Below are 17656 nucleotides of genomic sequence, written 5' to 3' on the forward strand. Positions count from 1 at the left end.
GAGCCAGGTCGCTCCTTTGCATTTCACATTGAGCAAGCCACGAAGTTCGGTCGCAAATCTGCTAATTTTTAATAAATAATTAAAAAAAATAAATCGGACAAGTGCTGATGATATTTGGCACTCAAGTGTCAGGTGCTGTTTGCATTTGGCACTCCAGTGTTAAGTGCTATTTGTATCTCCTTTTTGGGACTACGTGCCATTGCAAACGGCACTAAAGTGTAAGGTGTAAGGTGCTAAAAGGTATGTCCTCGGTGAAACTCCTCAATTTGAATTTTTAAGATTTTATGGAAAATTGGAAAAAATTGGAGAATGAAGAAGATTTTGGAAATCTTGCACTAGAGTTGTGTCGTTGCCAAGATATGTCACTTTCTTCATGATCACCTTCCATTGTAGGACAACAGTGCATAAACATAGATGATCATCAACATTCCATCTTGGTCAAAAATACTGAATGTGAAGAATATACGTTCATGCAACTAAAGTCACCAACAGTGATCATTCGGAATGTTTGTAGTGTTCCCAACCAAAACATCAAGAGTATTACATAATACCGAAGTGACAAGTAATTCTTAGATTTATTGTTCAAACATTCCATGTTGAACGCAATAACATTGTGGTCGACATTACAAGTCACTTGTATAAAGTTGGCAAGAACTTGAGTGTGTTTCAAGCAACAAAATACTGGAATAAAAAAATTTTGGGATTGTTTGGTGGTGGTTGTTGCTGGAGTTGCTGCAAATAAGCAGTATTTTAGCAATCATCCCCTCCCATTGTGCTAGGATGGACTATTGCTTCCGTCCCTCGTGGGATGATAGAATTATGTGTTGATTTTAAAGTTCTGCCTTATAATTTTCCTTTTCCAAATCGTCCAAAGGAATGGGTTGAGGAGTGCTGGTGATTTGTTCTGAACGTAGTGAAGGGCAGGAATGTTTCGATTGTAAACAATATCCTGTTCTCAAAGCAGTTATCTACTTATTCACCAACAAAGACCCTCTCCATGAAAACTAAGTAGAAAGGAAAGGACCACCTGCCAAACCACATTATCAAACTCAACGAATTATGGAGAAACCATGCAATAGACATCTACATGAAATACGATGACTGGAAACAAATCCCATTAGTTGAAATCAAGAGAACGAACCCATTCTTGGATGAAGTTATCAATGCTCTAAACAACAATCAATATTACACTTTAGGAGATGTCTTTATAAGAGAGCTTTAAATTCTGCAAAAACAAGATACATCACACTTGAACCGAAACGAAACCTCCTCAACAGGACATGGTATAACTTCCAAACTCCTGTAACCCAAGGGTGGAAAGAATTCACCTTAACAGCAGAAGAACTTATCAACAGAATGTAGACTTTGCAATCAACAAAATAGACATCATACCGATACTACCCCCTGAACATTCGATCAAGATTGCCACAGACGGATCTTTCATGAAAGACAAAGGAGGGATAGGAATTATTAGTAATAAGGGTCATCGCTTCGTCTTCCCAGCATTCTCCCCCAGTTGTTCATTTGACTGTGAAATCCAAGCCATCTACTTCGCAATTGTATTGACTAAACAAATAGTCGAAATCATTACAGATTCACAAGCGAGCATTAAGATAATCAAAAGCAAGAATAAGAGCGCCAACCCATATGTGAGTTACATCAGAGAAAATCTTCATGAAAACATTTCATTCAAATTCGTTAAATCCCATCAAAATATCTCCTCAGCCAAACCTCACGAAAGAGAAGAGATCATAATGAACGACACAGCAGATAAATTAGCGGAAGAAGGAAGGAAAACTAACCACCCCACCGAAGAACCACGCTTACAAAATACTCATAACATTCAATAAGAAACTATGCTATAATAGAATCAATTATCTCATGTACCGCAAAACATATGCAGATCAAATTAAGAACAGCACAAACCGCACACCCATATATGCAAGAGAAACCAAACTAGTTCCCTCTAAAGGATTCCCGAGAAAATACACTTGTCAAACATGTAATGGAAATGTTTACATCGTGCGGTGAGCGATGTTGTCATGAAAGTGCAAGATGTAACCTATTCCAAGTTTCGTATTTTTTATTTATTTAGTGAGCAAACAAATTCAGGTAAATTCCACATTTTCGTATTTTTAATGAAATTAGTGGGCAATCAAAGCCATGTTTCTACATTGTAAACAACAAGAGTTTGGTAATAATTTAAACTAATGGATTTGTAACTCGCCAAACATCCATTTCCCACTTCCCAAATTTAATGTTTGTTGTCAACATAACACAAACGCAGTTGGTACCTTGGTTTGGTGTTAGCCGGACCTAAAAAAGCTTTTAAACTCGGGCTGAACCTGAAGAAACATGTCGCGAGTTCGACATTTCTACAAAACAAAACACCATCTAATCATTACTCTTTACTTGAAATCGACGAACAACCAAACCACCTGGTGGAGGAAGATCAATTACAGTTGTCGAATAACGAATTCATTGAAATGAAAGTTTTTTTTGCAAAATCCTAACGAAAAACATCGTCCTGTCATGTTGCAAAATGCAATTGTGAAAGAATGAAACCTCGAAAGTAGTGTCTCATCAGATTAAAATGTGAAAGTTTTTATTGATCAAAATCCTGATTTTTGGATTGAATCGGATCCACTGCAGAGCCGCTGGATCCGGTGTCACTGCGTGGGCTCTGGCTGCAGATTTGTCAGGGCCCTCAGGGAATGTGACACACGTCACAGAATATATGCATCTCACTTTGTATTCCACACGTATGGTATTAAAACCAACAATGTGAGTGGACATGTTTAGCGCATGCACTGCATTTGAAAGTGGTGTTGGAACGAATTCCTTTTCTCTTACAAATGGTTTGGGTTGTTGGGTCTACATTGGAAAATGTTGCAACGTTGAAATTTCCTTTTTTACCGAGGTTGTCGATTACTAAGGCTGTAAATAATGGCAACCAAATGGCCTAATTGTTGAGGCTTTCGGTTATTGGGTCCCATATGGAAATATTGATATAATTTGTGAGAACCAACCACAAGTGTCTTCATCATTGCAAAAAACATGCATCGTTTCCAACTTCTATGTCTACTTCGAAAATGGTACAAATTCAATGCAGCGTCAAATGAATCAACACTTCCCATGTTCATGTTATAAAATCGTAAAATGTCACATCTTGGTGTTTTGTTAGACCCTTTGGCTTTGACACGTTCTAATTCTTCTCTTGGAATTGAAGTGGACCCAACAGACGCCATAAAATTACATTTACCAGAATCAAACACTGAGAGTGCTGCAAAAGCGTTATCATTTCTAACAATAAAGCTTTGATCTCCTTTCTGTTTGAGATCCGGTTGCAAATAATTGGAAAATATTTCGGAAGACCGATTACTTTGGCAACTCAATACAAATTCAAAGTTGTTTTGTTTCAATTGCTCTGCTAATGTCAAACTTCCGTAAAATTGATCAGTAATTATTGTGTACTTTCTTGTGTTGTAATTTGGAAGTTTCTTGGCCAAATCCATAACATAATCAACTACGGTAGTACTAAGGTTATGCTCATTATTTTTCCCTCTGTATAACCAAAACCACACCGTCATCCCGAAACTGTCATATAGAATAAATAATTTTAAACCTGTTGCATGTGGTTTACCACGGACGTGTTGTCTTCCCTTAAACCGTCCTTTGAACAATATAATACATTCATCAACAACCCCAATATTACTTGGGATCCAACACTCATGAAGCAGGTTGCAAAACGTGTCTAATATCCAATCAATATCGTATGATATGCATTGATGAATTTCTCGAAAACGTTTCTTGGTCATTATGTTGCGAATTAATCCGTTCCCAAATAAATATACCTCTTTGTCCAATAATGTGCCAACTCCGGCATTTTGATAAGCCCCATTGTAAAAGTAATCGCAAAATAATAGTTCAATTCCTGCAAGGTAACCTCAGGTTTTTTCAATTCAGCACATTTTAAATTAGTTTTTTCTAAAATATGCTTTTCCACCTCAGCCGTGTATAATTGTTTGAATAATTCAAAACTATTTCCGTTTGTAACTTTGTTTGACGATTTGCCACATTCTTTGGTGATGTATGGATTACAGAATTCCGGTGCTTTTTTCCAGCCTTCAGGAATATAACCATGCTTGTCTTTGTTGTGGGAGAGGAGAGCTTTTTTGCTTGCAAATTTCTTGTTACATTCTTCAAACAATACTTTTTTTTCTTTTTTTTTTGATTTCTCAATTAATCTACTTGATGTCATTGATTTCTTTCTTTTCTTAGTTTCCTTGGTTTCGGCTGATGAATTATTGTTTGTAGAATTTTTCAATTTTTTAATGCTCCGTAGATTCCCTTCAAACTCATTTTGAGATCGTTTGGATTAAGTGATGCATAGAAGTTCATTATAGTTTGTTTCCTGATGTCCTAACATGATATTGTTTACATAATTCTTTTAAATTCTTGTTTGTGAGTTGTTGTAGCTCATCTTGTGACATTTTGATGATTTATTGTTCCGATGATTTTGTTTGTTGAGTTTCACCCGAAGGTAGTTGTTGTGATGATTGTGATAAAGTACTAGGTTCATTTTGTTGTGATGATTGTTGTGATGAGCAAAATGTGTTCGGTTAGGAGTGTGATAAGTGTTTCGCAGGGCTGTCATATTTGAAAGTTGTCCATGACCATTCTTATTAAGGGTTCTCATGGATTTCTGGTACAATGTTGCAAATGGCTGACTCAAAAACCCACACCTCAAAAATCATTTGAGTGTCAAATGATACAAGGATGGGTGTATCAATGTCTACTAATACGTGTGGTAGAATAAACTCGTAATTTCTAGATTTATTGTTGTCTTGGTGGATAAACGGTTGTTTTTGGCTTCTTAAAAATAAAAATGCAAAACAACAATTCCGAACTAGCTTTGGCATGTTATCCTTGAACGAAATGAATTCAAATGTGGAGCTAGACAACCAATCCACATCAACTCGCACCCACGAATTCTGATCTTCATCTTCTCTATGACTATCTTACCGATATAAAATTCACACCATCAGACATCAATAATCAGTAATTCGTATTTTCGAAGAAAATGCTATCAGAAGTATTGCTGTTCTAAATTTATTTGAAGAGATCATGTCATTTGACTTCCAAAATCCATCATCAAAGCAGTGATTTCTTTCCGAAAATGCAATCCGAAAATGATAAATCTTCCAAACCAAAAGATTTCACGTAAAAACAAGATGATGTCAAACAAATGTTCATAAAAAAGAGCTTGAATGGAACAGATCTATTGAACACTCCTATTCAATCTCTCTCGACAATACAACTAACAAAAAATTGAAATGATTGAAAATATTCTCAAACAGCGACCAAGATTCTCTCAAGCAGTAATAGCAGCTTTAAATTTTGCTCATCATCACCAAAATCCATCAAAAGCATTTAAAACGATAGAAATCCCTCTCCCGAGTCCGGAACACGGACCTTGAAAAGAAATAGAATGGTATTGATAAATAGTTTTTTGGATGATTTATTGGATCATACATTAACTTTTTTCAAAATAATTGTCATATTGGATGTTAAAGTATTGACGCCACCGCCATTAATCAAGAAATCACCATTAATCACCAAAAAAACATTATTTTTGGATTTGAAGAACACATTTCAAAAACACATAGAAGACTGGCAAGAATTTCTGAAAGGTATTGGAGAAAATCACTTCACCTATGCTTCAAATATGATTATCATACACCTCTCATCGTGCACGGATTGGAAAAACACCAATGCTTTTGAAAGATTCGCAAGCCATTCAAGATGTTACAATGTCCATCAAAAGAAAAGATTTGAACTCATTTCAACGTTTGGTTTGTATTTACAAAACTTTGGGACAACTTTTCAATAGCAAATATTGCTTAATTATTGACTTGAGCAGAGTTGACTGATGAATATCAAGCATTGCTTTATAGAGCTGTTGTTGCTTTTGCTCGATTGATGAAGATTGAACACTTGTCCAACTGTCAACAGGTGTATGTCTTGCATCCAAACTTTAAGACCAAGAATTCTGTCGATGATATTTTCAATATCATTCCAAATGAAACAAGACAGAGATCATGACACTCATCAAGATTTTATATGATTGGAAAAAATTGGAGAATGAAGAAGATTTCTGAAAGTTTGCACTAGAGTTGCGTCGTTGTCAAGATGTGACACTATTTTCATGATTACATTCAATTGGAGGACACCAGTGATCTCTCAGTGTATGTTGTTTGCAAAGAAAGAAGATAACAACGAAACGTAGATGATCATCAATATTCCATCTGGGTAAAAGATACTGAATGTGAAGAGTATGCGTTCATGGAACTAAAGTCACCAATAGTGTAATGTTGGGAACACTATATTGTGTTGAACGCAACAACATTGAGGTCAATGTTGCCAAAAGTCACTTGTTGTGAATAAAGTTGCGTGTGTTTCAAGCAACAATAAATCTATCAATTACTGGAATAAAAAAGTTTAGGGATTGTTTGATGGTGGTTGTTGCTGGAGTTGCTGCAATTAAGCAATAATTTAGCAACCATTGGAAACTATTTCGGGGAAAATAAAATAGTAACTTCATTCAGAATATGAAGTTCCTTAATTTGCGTCACAATTACTGGAAGAACTGAATTCAGTTACTGAGGATTCAAGATTGCCTTAACTAATCGATGGTCCAATTGGACAGGAAAATTGGAGACTATTTTTATGATTACATTTAATTGAAGGACATTATGACAGTGCAGGACTGCCTTGTTCGAATCTTTTCGACAACTCACATTTACTTTTTAACCTTACTTTAATATTTATTTTTTTTACATTAACGTGACCTTATCACCTCCTTTGATACTTGGTTTATTTATGATAATGTGAGTTGATCACAATCCATCTCTTCTTCATCACTTCCTTCTTACTTCCTTGCGTTTCTCTGGTTTTCTCCTTTTTTTCCTCTCAGCGGTTTTTGGAGTTTTTTGCCATCTGTACCCCTTTTCAAATGCTCGGGACTCTGCTCAATAAAATCTAATGACAAATTATGCAGAAAATCCCTCAAACACCAATCCTTTTCAAAGGATGTTTGGCGAGTTACAAACCCATTAGTTTTCCTCCAACTAATTCCAAACTCTGTTGTTTACAATGTAGAAACATCGTGAATCTTTTTATTTGCTTCAAGTAATTGTTGTCTGAGAATTTTGATTTGTTCTTGCAAGAATGGAATGCTTCTTGAGGTTTCTTCGTTGATTTTTTGATAAATGCATTTAGCTCTTTGAGCAAAAGTGAGTATGGACAGAGTTTCTGAAAGTGAGGTAACTGCAGGATTGACATTGGCAATAACACAGGTCTTAGAATTCCCTCCAAGAGAATCCTTAAGTAGAAATGTCAATTTTGCTATCTCGGTGTTGAACGTGGGGAGAAATTCCATTAGCCACATCGAAGAACAGATCGTACTATTATGTTCAAAGGAGAAAAGTGGGCTGTTACTCAAGGAAGTTGTTGAGGAGTGAAAAAGTGCTTTGAACGCGGTGCTATTCATTCCGCCTGCTTGAGGTGTCAAGGAGTCCCTCAACATGTAACTTGTAGCGTGAGGAACAAATCCTGATATAAAGTGTCTTTGGGACAAATTTCAATGCTGATGAAATAAAGTTTGATTAATGCTTGCTGGGTGATAATGGCTGTCTCTTCTGGTGATGAGCAAGGCCTCATGAATTGTTGTCCTAGCGGTCTTCTTCCAAAGACGACAAAACATCGACTTCGATTTGTTCCAACTTTCACTGGAAAAGCGGAGGATCCGCTCCAGCGATTCCTGGATTTTTATTTTTGGATCTGTCGAATCCTGAATACTTGAAGTTTCATGATCGGCTGAGGATGCGTGGGCTCTGGTTGCGGATTTGTCAGGCAAGATTTGTGTTGTTGAAAGGAAACCATACGCATGTAAATCCACCTGTAAGATTTCTGATGACGATAGAAACATGTTGACTGAAGTATTCCTCTTAGACTTGAAATCGAAACGGATAGAGTGGTGGAGTAATCAGAGCATGATCCATACGCTTATCCATGATTCATCATCATCTCTTCCCTCTCAATAGGCACAGCATAGCTACATGCAAAATATGAAGGTTGAGATCGAAATGAATTTCAAAGAAGATGTTGCTTTTTTTCACATTCTCCTTGCCCAGTCACTTATCAATTCAAAGGAGAAGACGAAAGGAACAGAAGAAGGAAAAACCATCATGAAGAAAGTCATCTACCAGAACGACGAAATCAAGGAATTGAAACTCAAGGACAATAGCTGAATTGAATCCAAGCCGAGAAGAAAAACTAACCAAAAGATGAACAACCTTCGCAACCACGTTGTTCATGTCGATGATAAAATAAGACAAGCACTTACAGTGGTAAAAGGATCAAGAAAAAAGCATCTCGCCCTTTATTGAGGTAATTTAATTAACTGGGATCGAAGGATTGGATCGTCCATTCAATCTAAAACAAGGATTTTTAATAAACTTTCATGATTCGACAACTGCTTTTCCATCCACAACTCTCTCCAACCTGTCGATTTCAAGTAGGTGTTTTGCTTTGTTGTGTCGAATCGGTCGCACTCTCGATACATTTCAAGAATTATTCTTAAGAAGCATGTTCAAGAAATGACAGTCGTTTGTTGAATTGTTTGTCTTCAATGATTATGGTCTTTTTGGTGTTTGTTTTCTTCGGGACGGAACAAGTCATCCGGATGTAAAGTGCCCTTGGGACAATGCTGATGAAATAAAGTTTGATTAATGCTTGCTGGGTGATAATGGCTGTCTCTTCTGGTGATGAGCAAGGCCTCATGACTTGTTGTACATACGGTCTTCTTCCAAAGACAACAAAACATCGACTTCGATTTGTTGTGACAAACAGAGAACGTCACAACACAAAACAACATTGTTTCCTCCGAAAGTTGGAACATTCGTTCAACAGGTACGTCATTGTTTGTGTTCCAAACATATACTCATCTACAAATGTCAGGAATATATATATACTCTACACTTCATTGTCAGGAGAGAATTGTGTCCACCGTAATTTATTGAAAAAGAATCATATTTCATGTTTTCGCTGGACCTCTCTGATGAATGACTTGTATTTCAAGTTTGATCTCTTGATGACCCCAATATCTGTCACAGCATTCACCCTTCACAGGGTGGTGATTAAATTTTTATGGAATGACAAAATTTTGTCTCAGCTTTCGGTGAAGCGAATTAAGGATACCCTTAATAATTACATAAATGAAATTCCTATTGTCAAAAAGAACAGCTGTTTTTCTAGAACTTGTGTCTCTCTTAGATTCCTGTACAACCTTTCGCTGTCACGTTGTGTATTGAATACTAAACTAATAAAAGCTCAAAAAAAGGAAGGTGGAAGTTTATGACATTAACGATTTCAAACGAGCCTTTGGGCTTTTTTTTCAACGTCAAAATTTTTAATACCCACTTTTTAATTAAGAGAGACAAGCAACAAAGATCATGTCAAACAGCTTCACATTTTTGGGCCGGTTTTGAATTCACATAACGGGTGTGGCCATCCACTCACAACTATAAATAGATCCGAATTTAACAAAACCACCAACACAAAGAAAAATGACATCTGTAAGCAAACGATTGCTTGGTTGTACATAAGTGGTGACAGTGGTTGCGATATTACTCGCACACTTTACACTCAGCAAAGAGATTCGCTTGAAGGACTTGAAAAAACTCTCTCGCCCAATTAAGAAAGCCTGTTATTCGTATGACGGTATCGGAGTGAATCCAAAACATCCAACATTTGGTTCAACAGGTCAATCCTTCCCAAGATTGACTGCTGCAGCTTACACAGACGGTGTGAGGGTTCCTCCACGTCAAAAACATTCTGCAAGAGAACTCAGTAACGTGTTTTGTAAACAAGAGAAGTGTGATAATAGCAACAAGTTTGGTGTTAGTGCCATGTTCTATGCTTTTGCTCAATTCATGTTGCTTGGTCACCCCTTAGCAACTATCATGCGCAGTTTTTCTTGCTGTTGGGCGAAATTTAACTTGTAAATTTTTTTGGTTTGGGGTTGCATCCAGGGTGTTGGAATTTTCGCGCAATTTTTGGCAAGTTTTTTCGCGCCTGACGTTGCTAAGGGTTCCAGAAAGTAGATACTACAAGTACCATCCACTCTGTAAAGAAATCTCCACCAAAGACTGTAGTAGGAATTTTTGAGACATGACCATGATATTGACGCCATGGGTATAGGAAGAAACAGTGAAACGTTCCCAATTCCTGTCTAGTGCTGATGAACCAATAAACAATTTAATTTTTATGGCAAGTTGGCAAGTCTCGATGACAGTGGTTATGTCATCATAAATATTAATTTAATCACGCGTGAAACTGGTACAAATGTGTCTTTGGTTGAATTGACCTTGTTTTGTTTCAATGATTTACTTCGCTTCACAGTTAATAAGCTGAGACAAATTTTGGAATGGTCGGTCATTCCAAAAAAAATTTTGGCACGGCAATTCATGCGACAAATTTTGGCATATAACATCCTTACAAGTTGAAATTTAATCCTGATATCAATGTAACACCATCGAATGAATTTTCCACCGCTGCTTACAGGTAAGTACTAAGATTTGAATAATTTCGTGGTAAAAGGAGACTTCACAACAAATTGGGACCATTTTCACAAATTAAATGAATAGATTCGGTCACTCACTCGTGTCCTGTCAGCTTCATAGAATCGATGACAAGGGTAATGAAAAGGATCCTATTGAATTTAAGGATGCATTCAACGCTTTTAGAAGACTTACCAACACTCAAGGCGAACTCGAGATGATTACCAGAGGTTTGTGTATCCAGCCGTCACAAAATCTTGATGAAAAGATTGCTGATGGGCTTAGAGATTTCTTGTTTGGTCCCAACGTTCGTTTGGATCTAGCTGCGAATGACATTCAACGAGGACGTGATGCAGGTCTTCCATCCTTCAACGACATGAGAAAGAGTTTAGGCCTCCAGCCACTCACAGCCTCCGACATGACATCCAATGCTTAACTCCGTGAAAAGCTTATCAAATATTTTGGAGAGGATTTGAAGGATCTCGATCCATGGTTGGGTATGCTTATGGAGCCAAAGAAAGGAAATTCTCAACTCGGAAGCTTGGGCACCAAGATTATTAAGGATCAATTTGAAGCATTTGTGAAGGGAGACCCATGTTTCTACTCTCACCAAAGACAAGCATGGATGAAGAAAGTCAGAAAAGCCGTTGACCGTGTAACACTTTCGGATATCATTGCTGCCAATACCAAAATCTCAAGAAATGACAAGGCCCTCTCGAGATCTGCTTTTGAAAACAAGATTTAAGAGGATCCATCAACAACATTCTTGTAAATAACGAAGAAAAAGAAGGAGAGAAGCACTCTCCAAAAACAACATCTTCACCATTCATTAAATACAATAAATTCAATAATTCAATTCAAAATTGTTGAGTTGGAAATTGAGGACGACATTCTTGGACTTTTAGGTCATTCTCCTGACTCTTGTGAGAGCATTCCACAACATCGAACTCGCTCAATTGAAATATTAATACTGCGAATTTTCAATCGTCGTTCTACATTCGTTTTTCTTTGATTTTACAAAAAATTAATTGAGGTACATGTACACCGAATTTAAGTTGGGATTCTAACTAAGCACACAAGGTTCTGAGTCATCAATCTTGTCAGAGTATTTGTGGCATTTGCCAACGAAAAGGGCTCACAGTACTTGGATTTCAGGCCAATTCCTTTCAATAGGTGGGACGTGCCTTTTCGCATCACTATCTGGGAGTAGGAAACCGGAGTGATGGACGAGAAAATTGGGCGATGCAATTAAAAAAAAAATACAAATGGTACTATGCAAGGATGTGTTGCGACTCGTCGCTTCTTATATTGACATGGAGTCTCTATCATCGTTTCGGTTGGTGTGTAGAGAATGGAATGCAAGTATTGAAAACGAGTGGGAAGTGGTTGTAACCAACAAGTCTGCTTTACATGATTCCAATGCGCAATCATCCGAATCGGAAAACATATTCAATCCCTCTCCCCAAAATTCTACCAATCTTCATCTGTATCGGAATGAGTTTTGGATGGATAAATTGAAAACTTACTTTTGGAAATATTTGGAATATTTACATCCTGTGCAAGAAGGAGAGCGAGTATTTGGACAAGCACTGAGCCTAGAACAGAGATTTAATGTGTTTGTCCTGAAAGAACGATATCGAATACAAAGACATGTAAAACGATTAGAAAATAAGAAGAAAAAACTTGCTTCACAAGGTGATTTCATCTATTGTATTCGACCAATCATCAAAGCTCAAAAAGAACGTGCACTTGGAAGATTTAAATACATGCTTCTTGTGCACAATGATGTCTGTAATTATTTATTGAAATTAGCATGTGATGAGATTGATAATGCATTGGAGGATAACATAATCAAGCTATTGGAATGGTTTGTCAAAGACCTCAAGTCTGAAGATTTACTGATAAGATCATTCAAAGCCATGAAAAAAAACACTGTTGATACCAACACACTTGACAAGTACATTACCACACATCATGACAATGTATCGAACACATTTTTCGACCATATTGAATGCTTTTCTTTTGAACAGTTTAAGGAACTTGCACATCACATTAAAGAGTCTCCCAAAACAGAATTGATACGAACGAACGTGATTATACATTTATTTAAACAGGTTCTTTTGACAGACGACGTACAAAATATTGACATTCTCACAGAAATTCTTGAAAGAAAATTGGGAAAGCCTTTATTTCATCAAACTCTGTTTAACAATTTCTTAAACTCATTCGATGACTCCAAGCATCCGATTTCTGTGTTTTGGGACAAACACAAACTTTTACTTTACATGGAAAAGAAATTTGATGTATCAATTGGAGCATCATATTTAACACAAATTCTCTCTTTCAGTGAAGCAATGAAACCTGACTCTAATATTGTAGAAGAATTAATTAGAAAACATTATCAACAAGATTTTAAAAAGATTGAAACATTCCTTCATTTCACTCTTGCGAGATCATTTCGGAAGGAACGCTTTCTACGTTTGATACCAAAACCCAAATTATTTCTATATGAGATTTTGGAATATTTAGTCTTGACCTACAACTTGAATTTATTCAACTATGCTCCCTCTGATACTTGTATACATTACGAATCGAACCTAGTAGAGTATTTCCTTCAACGTTCTTTTTCTCAAGTTCAAGTGGACTGGGACATGTTGCTGTTCATTATGAAAAAGCAAATCGAGAAGAATAATCATGTCGATTTGTATTCTTATTTTGAGGTTGAAACTATTGGCTCGAAAAGTGTTGAAAAACTCAATTTGGCAAGCTTGAAAAATTCAAAAAGTCTTCAAAGTCAGGTGTTGGCTCGACTTGGACGCAGTGTTTGGGCCAAGTCACGTGATGTCTATGCAGAGATTGAATTTTTCGAACAAAAAACCAATCTCATACCAAATCTTGAAGAAAAAATTGAAATTGAAGTGGAAAAGCAAAGACAAATAATAGAGATGCAGAGGTATCGGACAGCATGGAGATAAAAGTAAACACCAGTCACTCGACCACACGTATATATGAAATTTTTGTGCCCAAATATGAAAATCAAGTCCCCAAATACCTGACGGCTTGAGACAGGAGATGGTTCGAATTTCTCGTCACCAACAACGGATTCAGGCTTTAACTCTCATGAATGACACGTGTGTTTCTTGAGGTACACCATATCTATCACAGGACTCACTCTTCACATTAAATACCATGGTGGTAATCATGGAAATATACCAATGTCACAAAATATGCTATGGGTGATGTAAGTAACAAGCTCTTACATTATCTTGAATAGCTCTAGTAATATACAGTACAAGGTAATTTTTAGAGTACAGAGAATTTCTGTATGAGTATCCATCTAAATTACCAAAAAGGAATAGAATGTATTATACAGAGGTGTGAAATGGGTTGAAATGGAGGAGATGTCGTAATGCATGGCTGCATCAATATCCTCTTCTCATGAACGAAACAAGAATCCATGAGTCAACCCTTAATTTACAATTGTCATTGTTGAAAACACTTTTGATATCCAAGTTCAAGCGTAATGATAATGCCTTCATGACGATCATATTTTGCAAAGAAACATTTCCATAAACTCATTCCGTTCGTGCCTAACGCTTGCTGTAGCGACTGGTTCATTGGAAGATCAACAATGTCTCAATACATGTATCGAAGAAATGTTCCAGACGAATTTATTCGGCAAAATTTCAGGCAAAATAAATTCAGGCAACCCATGTACTGGCAGTATTGACTCCCAACGCATCCAAAATCGATCTTTAAAAACCACTCCTTAGTTGATCGAATGATTTCGAGAGTTGGTGGGTAGGTTGTTTTGCGTTTAGGATTTCGAGTTCAGCTGTTATAGGAGTATTTTGGAGTTAGTTTGAGTTAGTTCATTGTCAGAGAATGAGTTTCGATTCAAACTAACACGAATGAATGACACGAGATCTGAATTCCAAAATACTTGAGAAATGGTTTCCATCCAAGTCTGCTGCCAGCAATTACAATTCCACTTTTTCAACTCTCGAAAAAAAATTCGTAAAAATGACAATCGATGAAGAAGCAGATCAGGTCAATACTCATCCCGAAAGAGAACAAACCAGCAAGAAAATCGAACAACGAGAAGTACATTTGGCAAGGAAAAGGGAAAAGTATTGTCGATTTAAAACATCATCATCCCACTTTGTTTCCAATATTCATCGTGATGATGATCATCCAGTAGTCAAGCTGAGTCAAGAACAATTTTCAGAAAATATTCAATCATCGGACAATTGTACTCTTTCCTATGAATTGAGAAGAAAGAGCATTCCAAATTCAGAAATGATTTTAAACTTTCCTCGATTATCTCAAAGTTTGATTTTGGGATGTAATAGTTTTTTAACAATTTTGAGAACGGCTGTGTTGTTCAGAAAGATTTTATCTGAACCAAATCCTCCAATCACTCCAGTCATAGAATCAGGTTTGTTTTGGAACATTGTGTTGCATTGCTGTAGTAATATTAATAATCACATTCATAATCCTTGTTTCATGCCTATATGACCAAATATGAATAATGAACAATTACTCACAATTTGATGATGATGTGACTTTACAGGAGCGACCATGCACTTTGCGAAATATTTGAAATTTTCTGAACTTGAAAAATATTTTGACATTGATGTTGGTAATCATGATGAGAACATTTTTGCTGAGACCAAACTTGAAAAAAGACGTCAAAAAGTTGACTTGCAAAAAATATATGCTTTACAATTTGAAGCTGTATGTTTCATTGTGTCTTGAATTCACAGATCGATGTTTCACCTCTTGAATTCGCATACCGTTCATAATTTTTCCACACACAACAGATTTGGGCAATCACAAATGTTGCATCAGGAACTTCAGAACACACCAAACACATTGTTGACATTGGATGTATACCGTCACTTGTTCAATTACTGGAAACATATAACAATGATTACATATTGGAACAGTGTTGTTGGGCATTGGGAAATATTGCAGGAGATTCAGCCAACATGAGAGACTTTCTATTGATGAATGGTGCCCTGCGAAATATTGTAAATTTGGTGTCTATGAGCCAAAGCTTATCTGTTGTAAGATGCGGTAAGTTTTCAACAGAGATGCCATATTTACATTTTATCAAATATATCAGCGGCATGGGCAATTTCAAACTTAGTAAGGGGAAATCCTAAACCCTCAGAATACTATGTTCTGGAAGCTCTTCCTGCACTGAGTCGATTGATATTCTCAACTGACAATGAAGTCCTTTCTGATACAGCGTAAGTACTACTATGCTTTGACAATAATTTTAAACAACAATAATACTTTATTTGATTTTTCTTTCCAACCATTTTTAAGGTGGGCTCTTTCTTATGTGACGGATGGAGCCAATGATCGAATTCAAGCTGTTATTGACAGTAATTGTGTGAAACAAGTGATCACACTGCTCTCTCATGACTCACACTCAGTAGTGGCACCAGCATTAAGGTAAGTCATGAACATAAGGTAACCAAATCATATCTGGTTACAACTCCATGAACGATAACTTTGATAACAATAGAATCATTGGTAATATTGCCTCTGGTGATGATGTCCAAACAGAATATTTAGTTTCAATGGGTATTTTACCAATTATCCACACTCTCCTTGTTCATTCTAAAAAATCAATTCGAAAAGAAGCTGTGTGGACAATATCAAATATTTGTGCTGGTTCCCCAGAACAAATTCAAGCTGCGATTGATGCTGGATTGATTCTAAAGATTATTGAAAGAATGGAACAAGAAAACTTTGACGTTAAAAAAGAAGCCATGTGGACACTTTCCAATTATTGTTGTGGAGCTAATTTCAAGCAACTTGAATATATCATTGAATGTGGAGTCATTTCAAAATTTTGTGATGCGTTGAATTCTTCTGATCACAAGTATATTCTTGTTGCACTCGAAGGTTTAGATTCGTTAATGACTCGATATAAAGAAGGACGTGGAAATGTGGATCTCATCATTAAGCAAATTGAAACCAACAATGGAAGTCAAAAAATTGAACAATTGATTGGACATAGAAACAAGGATATATCTGCACTTGCAACAGAGTTGTTACAAATGTTGGAGGACACTGGTGGAAAAGAAGAGGATGATGAACAATACCATTTTGGTTTGGGTGGGATGTTCTAAACCAACACCAAAATTACATGCCATAATCGACGACTTGAATCAAAACAAAATTCAAATCCATTCAACACTTCCTTGAAAGTTTTTGTCAATGGGTGTAGTATGTTCACTTCTGGTTTCTTCAAAGAAAATTCGTTTGTTAATTAAACTAGATGAATTAATGGTGCTATTCAATTTACTTTCTTTCGTTTTCAGATCAAACACATCAAATACAATCCATAAATCTCTAATTAATTCTTGAATAGCAACTGACATGGACTGCTGAGAAGGAAGTTCCTGTTGAAATCATAATTGAACTTGGGAATCGATTAGGAATGGATGTTTTTGTTCCTGCAAAAGACAATGATCATGGTATCCTGCAAATGGCCTTGGCTCCCACAATGGAAATTGAATAATAAACATCGACTTCTATTTATCACTTCCAACATGAGGTTCATATCTTGTCGTTGTATAATGAAAGTGGTCCGAAATTTCATAGCTTTCAATTGTTATCCCAAGTTCATCCACGAACTGACACATGAACTGTAACTTTGAGTTTTCGTGATCTTACTACAATTCAAAACTCCAAAAAAGAAATATCGTCCTCGATCTTCACTAATGCTTAAATTGGAAGTTTGCTATTTTCAACGAGTGCAACTGAAAGTGAGTAAACAGAATAAAATGTGAACTGTTTGAACAACATTTTCCACTCAAACAAAAACAATTAAATCTAATCGAGAATACAATTAACATCATGAACTCCAAGATCATGCATAGAATCATTCTTGCAAGTGCAGCTCTATTACTCGTTTTGATATTATCTGCCGTAGCTGTCAAATGTAATGAACAAGAAGGTTCTGCACAAACCACACTCACCACTCATCAAAGCTATCGTCCAAAGTGTAAAAAATT

At 36.4% G+C, this 17656-nt stretch overlaps 4 protein-coding genes across 4 annotated transcripts; 3 read left to right on the plus strand and 1 right to left on the minus strand.

The window, feature by feature from the left end:
• Positions 1-2912: 2912 nt before the first annotated feature.
• Positions 2913-4261, minus strand: C9374_012874 (uncharacterized protein; the record flags this gene model as incomplete). Its single annotated transcript, XM_044688688.1, has 2 exons — positions 2913-3537; positions 3855-4261. The coding sequence occupies 2 exons, from the start codon at positions 4259-4261 to the stop codon at positions 2913-2915; spliced, it is 1032 nt and encodes a 343-aa protein (XP_044542202.1).
• A 6440-nt stretch (positions 4262-10701) lies between these two features.
• On the plus strand, positions 10702-11058 carry C9374_012875 (uncharacterized protein; the record flags this gene model as incomplete). The annotated part of the gene is made up of 1 exon (XM_044688689.1): positions 10702-11058. One exon carries the CDS (start codon positions 10702-10704, stop codon positions 11056-11058), a length of 357 nt encoding a protein of 118 aa, XP_044542203.1.
• Positions 11059-11887: 829 nt separating this feature from the next.
• On the plus strand, positions 11888-13597 carry C9374_012876 (uncharacterized protein; the record flags this gene model as incomplete). The annotated part of the gene is made up of 1 exon (XM_044688690.1): positions 11888-13597. The coding sequence occupies one exon, from the start codon at positions 11888-11890 to the stop codon at positions 13595-13597; it is 1710 nt and encodes a 569-aa protein (XP_044542204.1).
• A 1048-nt stretch (positions 13598-14645) lies between these two features.
• Positions 14646-16768, plus strand: C9374_012877 (uncharacterized protein; the record flags this gene model as incomplete). The annotated part of the gene is made up of 6 exons (XM_044688691.1): positions 14646-15060; positions 15196-15359; positions 15446-15701; positions 15751-15877; positions 15957-16085; positions 16159-16768. The coding sequence occupies 6 exons, from the start codon at positions 14646-14648 to the stop codon at positions 16766-16768; spliced, it is 1701 nt and encodes a 566-aa protein (XP_044542205.1).
• Positions 16769-17656: the final 888 nt, after the last annotated feature.

Source organism: Naegleria lovaniensis (assembly GCF_003324165.1).
Source record: "Naegleria lovaniensis strain ATCC 30569 chromosome Unknown tig061, whole genome shotgun sequence".
NCBI lineage: Eukaryota > Heterolobosea > Eutetramitea > Acrasida > Naegleriidae > Naegleria > Naegleria lovaniensis.